This window comes from Camelina sativa, chromosome 3, assembly GCF_000633955.1.
Source record: "Camelina sativa cultivar DH55 chromosome 3, Cs, whole genome shotgun sequence".
Taxonomy (NCBI): domain Eukaryota; kingdom Viridiplantae; phylum Streptophyta; class Magnoliopsida; order Brassicales; family Brassicaceae; genus Camelina; species Camelina sativa.
In genome coordinates, this window is record NC_025687.1 from 11,838,594 (window position 1) to 11,847,780 (window position 9,187).

The 9,187-nt window shown below is 30.7% G+C and overlaps 1 protein-coding gene and 1 long non-coding RNA gene across 6 annotated transcripts in view; both read left to right on the top strand.

Moving 5' to 3' along the window:
• LOC104776654 (truncated transcription factor CAULIFLOWER A-like) overlaps window positions 1-3,304 on the top strand; it is a 5,993-nt gene extending 2,689 nt beyond the window's left edge. The window contains exons 2-9 of one of the 4 annotated variants that reach the window (XM_010500752.1): window positions 12-137; window positions 1,265-1,343; window positions 1,446-1,516; window positions 1,623-1,722; window positions 1,899-1,940; window positions 2,055-2,096; window positions 2,640-2,785; window positions 2,984-3,304. In XM_010500752.1, coding sequence (XP_010499054.1) covers window positions 12-137; window positions 1,265-1,343; window positions 1,446-1,516; window positions 1,623-1,722; window positions 1,899-1,940; window positions 2,055-2,096; window positions 2,640-2,785; window positions 2,984-3,086 — 709 coding nt within the window. In that variant the 3' untranslated portion in view covers window positions 3,087-3,304. The remainder of the gene's footprint in view (window positions 1-11; window positions 138-1,264; window positions 1,344-1,445; window positions 1,517-1,622; window positions 1,723-1,898; window positions 1,941-2,054; window positions 2,097-2,639; window positions 2,786-2,983) is intronic. The other 3 variants (XM_010500754.1, XM_010500753.1, XM_010500755.1) reach the window with 3 other exon arrangements.
• Window positions 7,779-9,165, top strand: LOC104776655. 2 transcript variants are annotated; one of them, XR_766143.2, is made up of 4 exons: window positions 7,779-7,939; window positions 8,025-8,593; window positions 8,753-8,888; window positions 8,964-9,162. It is a non-coding gene; the product is annotated as an uncharacterized LOC104776655 (long non-coding RNA). The 2 variants fall into 2 exon arrangements; XR_766142.2 differs by having other exon boundaries at window positions 7,782-8,593; window positions 8,964-9,165.

Genomic DNA, 9,187 nt, shown 5'->3' on the forward strand with positions numbered 1-9,187 from the left:
AGACAAGTGACATTCTCGAAAAGAAGAGCTGGTCTTTTGAAGAAAGCTCAGGAGATCTCTGTTCTTTGTGATGCCGAGGTTTCCCTTATTGTCTTCTCCCATAAAGGGAAACTATTCGAGTACTCATCTGAATCTTGGTAATTGCATAATTCCGTTTTTTTAATCTTATTTTTAATTAGTGTGCCTTTGTTTGCCCTAAATAGTAGTTTTTGCTCTACTCAAGTTCTTTTTCTGGGTCTCTTCGCTTATATATCTGTCGTCTTTTATGAAATATTTTCACAGATTTGGTATCTGATCATTACTTGGATCTACGAACTGATTTATATTTATTAATATGAAAGGAGAATGAAAATTTGTTTAGGGCTTTTTTTTATGAACCCTAGCTAGAATATACGTACGATCTACTAATACTGATAGTAGCATAGATTAATAATAAATCATCAGTATCTTCTTGAATCTGTATATTTATACATTTTGCTTCAAGTCGATCGAGAATTATGTATTTTAGGTATAAAACTAAGTGATGTTTGCGCTCTATACTACGGGCTTATGCCTTTAATTTTAAGAAAGGTTTCCTTATGAACACACATGTTTAATTCTAGTCTGTTTTGTATATGGACCATCGAAATTATTATATATGTATAGTCTTAAGTTTATAGAGAAAACTTTTCCAAATGGTTTATAGATATAGAGAAACTGGAAATAAGGATGTGACATATAAGTAGGGAGTCTTTGACCTCTGGGGATCAATATAAAAGAGATCATTCGGTACTGATGGTCAAACTTAACTTCAACAGCTGTTCTTTAAATTTTAGAAACAAAGTCCACAAATTTTTATTTATTTATTACCTTATACATACATATGGTACATGACGTTCTTATAAATGTCTAATTATAAAATAAAAATAATAATTGAAGAATCTGACACCCAAAGCTGAGCATAGGGCGCTTCAATACGTCTTGAGCTAGGTGTGGGTGGGTTTAGTAGATTCAACTGTTTAACTTTAATTATATATAAAAATGGTAGTTATCAGTAAAATTTCTAGGGTTGATGACTCACAAAACTAGAGAGCAACTCTATTAAATAGACACTATATATGTTTGCATATAGCAAATTAATTAGGAAACTCTACACAATTGATGATGCTATAATTTGGGTAAATCGTTACATTAACTAGAAAGAAATGGCCTCTTGTGAAGATATTTTGAGTATGCGAAAGGTGGTAGTACTTATATCTATAAATTATATCGTGCATAATGATAGCATGGAGAAGGTCCTAGAACGCTACGAGAGGTACTCTTACGCCGAGAGACAGCTGACTGCGCCTGACTCCCACGTTAATGTACGTTTAATTGATCTTCAATAAATTTATGTATAAGTTGGATCTTGCGTGCGATTTAACTTGAAAAATTATTGGCTTACGTATCGAAAATTAATTGTGAAGGCACAGACGAACTGGTCAATGGAGCATATCAGGCTTAGGGATAAGATTGAGCTTTTGGAGAGGAACCAAAGGTATACGTAATATATATATATATATAAGTTTAAATTTAATATATATAAACTAATTAAACTTGGAGAATTAACAGAGCAAAGAATGGTATGAACTCATTAATCGCAGGCATTATCTGGGAGAAGACTTGGAATCAATGACTCTCAAGGAGCTCCAGAATTTGGAACAGCAGCTCGACATTGCTCTTAGGCACATTCGCTCCATAAAAGTATGCATATATATATATATATATATATATCCTTCTAAGCACATACACACACACATTTTGTCGATGCCTAACCATGCATATATATCTGATCTGAGCTTGCGTGGATGTATTACAAATGTTGTATAGAAATTGTCTCCTATATATGAATGAATATGCTTTGGAATTTTTGTATGCAGAATCAACTTATGTATGAGTCCCTCAACCACCTCCACAGAAAGGTACGTTATATCCATTTCATCTCTTAAGGGGCATGTGTATTCATGGCTTATGTAATGTTATAGTTTAATCTTATGATAAAGTTAAGAATAGTTTCATTTTTGTGGAAATGACAGGAGAAGGAGATACAGGACGAAAACAGCATGCTTACCAAACAGGTGATCATTGTTTTTTATTTACATTTCTAACTGTTTCACAACTATTTACTATTTACAATACCACTGTTGAACTCCACTTCGATCTACCACCTCTCCACTTTCGGCACCAACTCTTTGAAAAAAATAAAGTAAAATTAATAGTTTCTTTTGATTGGTATAATCATGAGCCTAGCTGCTCAAATAGGTGGGCTTTGTCCGTTTAGTATTAAGGTTGTCTCCCAGATTTGAATTTAGCTTTGAACTGTCTTCTCATAATCATATCTAGTCTATATGTACCACACACATTAGCTAGGAGCTCTGTTTGAGTTCTATTGAGAAGATTCTCAGAAAACGTTCTATTAATGAAACTACTTGGTTAAGAACAAATTAAACTGAAAAAAAAGACTTTCATTGCATGACGCTAAAATTCCGTTAACATTTCAGTTTTAATTATTAGTTTACGTTTTGTTTCATAATTTGTCGTATAAGAAAAAGCTTATATAAATAGAAGTTCCTTGAAACAATGCTACATATATAATTTGCTTTGGCGTGTGAATTGGGTAGATAAAGGAGAGGGAAAACATCCTAAGGACACAACAAAACCAATGCTGGCAGCAGAACCAAAACGACTATGTACCACCGCCGCAACAGTTTCAACCACCACATCCTTACATGATCACTCATCAGGCTTCTCCTTTCCTAAATATGGGGTAACGGTAGTTTTTTTTTTTTTTTGCCTTTTTAAGTTCTTTCTTTTCATCTTTTTGTTGTTGTTGTTGTTACCATAATGTCAAATATATAGTGAAGTGTTGGCAGTCAAAGAGGGGATGATAGTGAATACATTTCATATTTAGGGTTTGTGTTAAGTGTCGTTATGTTTTAAATTTGCTCTATGATTGTGATTTCAGTGGTATGTACCAAGGAGAAGATCAAACGGCGATGAGGAGGAACAATCTGGATCTGACTCTTGAACCCGTTTACAATTGCAACCTTGGTTGTTACGCCGCTTGAATAGACTCCATCGATCAATCATCATAATATAAGATCGATCCTCTCTAGTACACAAGATCTATAAACTCTATTTTTACCGTAATAAATAGTATCATCTCATCATCATCAAGCCTTTTTCCCATTCAGCATTTCTTGTATTTTGAGGAGAATAAATGTAATCTTCGGGAACGGAGAGATAGAGAGCTAGAGAGAATTCTTGTCCGAACCTTTTATATATTTTTGTCTCTAATCTTATATTTTAACTTTTTTTTGGATTTCACAAAATTGTATATCCTTTTTAATAAAATAGAAGTAAACAATATTGTTTTAGTAGACTTTATAATTTTTTATAAATGATTATAAATAGGTTATACATAGATTATAGATTAATCCATATATTAATTGTAAGAAATAAAACCTTAATTATATTGTAACGGAGTGGGTTATTCCAAATTGATAGTTCATCGATAGTTCAAGGATATTCCAAACTTTATTTTCGGAAGAACATGTTGTTTCCAAATATCTAGAATCACAATATTACCAATTTATTTTCCAAAGATTTTATTGATAGACCACATTGTTAACCAAGTTATTAAAGGAATAAAAATATACACTCAATCTTAAAAAAGGAATCAAATCTCGCTTATTTAACAAGATTAATCGTGATCTTTGGGATCGTATTCTGAAATTAAAAATTTAACCTATCTTCCAAACTTTGTATATAAATTATGCTAATCTCCTTTCACCAAAATACATTTCAGAGAATTAACGAAAACATAAAAATGACAATAGCACGGGTTAAACTTTATTTTATACAAAAATTATAAAATTTCCAAAAAAAAAAATACAATTTTCAAAAAAAAATCTTGATTATTTCATATATTGTTACACAATTTATATACTGTTAGTTATAAAAATATATTGTTAGGAGTAAAAAGAAATAAAATATTTGAAATTAATCACACTTAATCGTGATTTCCGAAATTTTATTATGCAGTTGAAAATAAAATTTTGCCTAACATCTTTCTAAGTTTTTAATATAAATCATGAAGATCTCCATTCATAGAAATATATCTCTCATATTTATACCCAAAAACAGAAAATAAAATAACAATCATTTCTCAGTTTGAAATGCTAAACCATCATATAAATTATATAATTTATACTTTATTTTAAAATTATAATATAAATAAAAAAAAATTCAACCCGTGCTCTAGCACGGATCTTAATCTAATTGTAATATATAAAGACAACACATCATATATGACAACCTTTTCCTAATAAATAAAAAAAATTATAATATAAACTAAGGTGTGAGTTATTTAATCCCACATATTTCAGGGAGGCAAATAAAAATATCAACATAACGGAGCAAATCAAAACCTTAGAAAGTAGAAAAATTAAATTCTAATTAGAAAAAAAATTAATATTTTATTACTTGAGCAGTTGAGATAATGATTTTGGTTTGCATATATTTGAAGTTAAAAAGTCTTGAGAAACTAAAAATAGTATCATCACAAAATCATGCAACTACACTATCCATGTTATCATTTCGTCCTCTCAAACAAATTGATGATGTACAAAATTTGTAATGAAATTAGCGGATTTGGAGTTGAAAATTTTGAAAAAGTATATGTTAAAAGATGAAGTATAACCCCATCTTATTTGGCAATCTCACTCAAAAATGTTTTGCAGATGTGTATACATTTGGTATCAGAATATCACCTCCTAAACAAAATTTTGGTGGTGATGACAAATGTGCAATGATATTATTTATTTTTCCAAACAACTAAATAGTGTAATTTACTATTGCTTAGGTGGGTGACATCTTCTTTTTTTTTTTGGTAGAAGGGTGACATCTTATTTTAGCAAAGACATATTTTGATGGATGTTTGTTTTTTTTTCAAAAACTTTATTTTCTCATTTAATTAAAAATTTCTAACGAAAGGTAGTCATATACTCACAACCTAAGCCAATGGATAGCCCCCCCTTACTGAGAGAATTATGTCAAACTAGATAACAATCAATCATTTCTAGTTATCACTCTAATATTATTTGTATTTATATTATTTGTATTTTTTTTTTGAACAAAGTATTTATATTATTTGTATAAGAGTATGAACAATGTATAAACTATAAAGAACAAAAGTAGTGGATGATCTTTTACAAATATCATTCATGGGCAAAAAAAATATTCCACATGGTTTCATGGAAAACTAGGGCACCGTTACATTACAATTACGGGAAAAATGTTTAAAAAATCCCAAACTTTCAAATTTGGGACGATAAAAGCATCAACTTTCGAAATGTCATTTAAATCATGAAACTTTGTTTGACTTTTTGATAAAATAGTCTAGTTTTGATGACCTGACCATTTTGGACACAACGTTAATTTTCCGTTAAAAATATTTCCGTTAGAATTGAAACGACGTCGTTCTAAACTTCTAATGTTAAAAAAACAAAGTTGAGGCCAGGTAGACTCGAACTCTTCACCTTTTGCAACACTCAGAAACTACTCAACCATTGAACCACGATAACATCCATACATTATATCAATCCGAAGGTATATATTTATATACAATACTGATTAGAAAATAACAAAACCCACAACAATGACATCGTCGGAGATGTCATTGGTCTGGTGCTGTTGATGTTATCATGCGATCCTTTATTTTCTGGGAAATCGACCTCTCTTTGATGAGAGCAATTTGAGTTTTGTTTGGTGTTCGATTGTCACAGTTCAGATTTCTTAATTTGGTCTTTTAGTTGGGTAGAAGTGTCGTGATTATGAGGTTCATATGATGGAATTGGATTCAGATTCGTTTGCTGGGCTCTTCCAGATCTCATGTCACTTCTAGATTCCTTTGCTGTTTTGAATTGTATTAATATATATTATCAATTTGATATGGTTACCAACTCTCATCGTGGTTCAATGGTTGTGTAATTGTCTTAAGTATGTGTGGTTGCGAGTTCTATTCCTCCTAACGTTTGAAAGTCTTTAAAACATTGTGGTCTTGATTTTGACGCAAAGTTAACTCTGTTAAGTTTTTTTAACATAAAAATATTATCGTGCCCAATGTTGACATTTTTCCTTTACACATCATAATCAATAGTGACACATCATAATCAATAAAGGAAAAAAAATAGGCTAGGTACACGAAATATGGTCAGACACATGTCAAATATACTATTATATACTTAACTACACAAAGTATGTGTATTAGATGGTTGTATGAACTATATGACATTATGCAGTCAATATTATAGACATTTAATTCAGTATACTAGTCAATTGACTCCGGCGAATACCAACATTGACTCCATCATTGACCAACACTTAAAAAAAATTCTAAATAAAAAAAAATTATTATTATAGTAAATTATTTATGGGTGTTCATGATTAAAAGAAAATTTCTATTCAATATCCAAATATTTTTTATATATCTCTAATATATTCAATCTTATAATTAATTACTTTTTATTTTTCAAACTAAAGTAAATAATTAAATAAAAATCATTTATAATTATTTTCAAGATAAAAAAAATCATTTATAATAATCTTCAAGATATAAAATCATTTATAATGATTTTCAAGATATAAAAATAATTTATAATTGTTTTCAAGATATATATATATATATATATATATATAAATCTCTCATAATCAGATTATTTAATTACTACAAAATCAATAAAATCAAATTCAACTACTTTCATTAGAAAATAATATGCAAAATAATGAGTATATGACTCTTTACTCTAAATTTTGCATGGTAAATGTTACAAAAAAAATTATACACTATTTACTTTAAAATTTACATACTCAAAATAACATATAAACAACAAAAAATTAACAATATTTACTTTTAACATATGAACATTTTCATTTTTACTCTCTTTTACATAATTACAATATGTTAAATTAATTTTTAGAAATTTTTTTAAGGCTTGGGTTCTCTATATTACATTTAGGAAATATATTTAAAATATCTTTAGATATTGAATTAACATATAAATAACAACAAAAGAAATTCACAATATTTACTTTTAACATATGAACATTTTCATTTTTACTCTTTTTAACACAATTACAATATGTTAAATTATTTTTTAGAAATTTTTTTAAGGTTTGGGTTCTCTAGTTTACATTTAAGTTATATTTAGGAAATATATAAAAAATAATTAGATATTGAATAGAATATTTTTTTAATTAATAAAAACCATAAATGATTTAATATGATAATTTCTTATTTTTAATTTTTAATTTTAGAAATTTTTTTTGGTCAACGCCGGAGTCAACATCGGTCTTCACCGGAATTAATTAATCAGTGTACCAGATTGTATGCCTATGGTGTTGAACACATGACATCATATAGTTCATGCATTTCACCATATAATACATATACTTCGTGTAGTTGAGTATACAATAATATAGTTAGTATGTGTGACCATGTATTCACTTATATTTCATGTAACTAACTAGCCATCTTTTTTTCATCAATAAAAAGACAATTTGTTATGTTAAGTATTTTTTATTTGTTATTTAATAAAAGAAGAAGAAGTATGTCTTCATATTTTATTTGTTTTTATATATGTTTATTTATATGAGATGTATAGGTTTAAGACTTTTTAAGTACCTAATTTGTTTCCTGATCCCGGTTTAGATGCTTACTCATACTTATTAATCCCGGTTTAGAACTCATACTTCACTTAAATAGTTAAATCAACAATAATACGGTTAGGTTAAAGTTAAAAAACTAATCAATGAGACTCTCCGTCACCGTCCGAGCCAATAAGACTCTTCCTCCACCGCGTATTCGTCGTCGCCGGCAGTCTCTTCGAATCCGATAAACCTCTCTCGCGCACGCTTTCATGTATATACGAATTTCTTACATATATATAATTGGAATCATTATGAGTGTTTTTTTTTTTTTTGTTACTACTGGTTCAATACTGTAGGAGTGGACGATTACAGCAAACTCTCGCGGGATCTGTGGAGGTCAAAGGGAAAAGCTCTGAATTCCGGTAAGATTTCGACGGTGAAGCTAATTCCGGAGATCGCCGGAGCTGGTAGGTACTTCGAGTTTCGATCCCTGCGTCGTCGATTGAATTTACTCAAGAGTCGACTCTTTGCACTAAACTGTTGAAAGATGAGCTCAAAATCCGAACAGTTGAGCATTTGTTATCAGCTCTTGAGGCCAAGGGAGTTGACAATTGCAGGATCCAAATCGAATCCGAAAGCTCATAGGCTGAATCAACAATGTCTCCTATTATCGATTTGATTTGATTTGTATGCTACATAGATTGTGAACATCTTCCTCTGTAGTGTGTTAGCTGTTTCTTATTGATTTTGCTAGTGAAAGTTCGGTTTAGAGGAATTGGTCCATTGGATGAGATGAATGTAGGCAACACTAACCAAGTGGAAGGTCCCTATTTTTGATAAATCAGCTAAAGAACGGGTCGATGCGATAGGAGGAGTTGGCATAAACGTGGGTCAAAACCATGTTGGTGAAACTGTGGGGAAGATGGTAAGCACATGTGAACAAGCCTGTGTATGTTTTGCAAGAACGATTCTTTTTCTGCTGCATTTCCGGCTCTAGAGACTCGTGGTATCGACGTCTTTTTCTGCTTGTGGATAGAAGAACGTTATTGACTCCGTCTGTTGTGTATGGTGATGAACTTCACAGGTGCCTGCTCTGCTATAGGCTGCCAATGGTTTTCTTGGAGACCTTTCCATTAGTCTTCCTTTGCAAAGGATGTCGCACTATCAAGAACCTTATGTGTCGGGTGAAGCAGGCTCATTAAAGGTGGACAAGTTTGTAGGTAAATAATCTCTAACGTACGCATTTTGATGGCTAAAGGGACAAAATACAAATATTCAACTGAAGCCATCTCTAGTGCACTAGTGCCAAGCATGGATGGATGAACCCTCCTATGCGGTTTGATAATGAAGCATGTCGACATAAGATCCTCCCTGTTAGCACGAGGTGGAAATGCATGGAGGACTCCCCGTGGCTCACAGATAAGGCAAATAGTTTTTATACAGTTTCTAGTTTTTCTTGACATCTAAAGAAAAAACACTTTTCTAATAGAAAGGGTTTATTCTTTTTCAGATGCAGGGG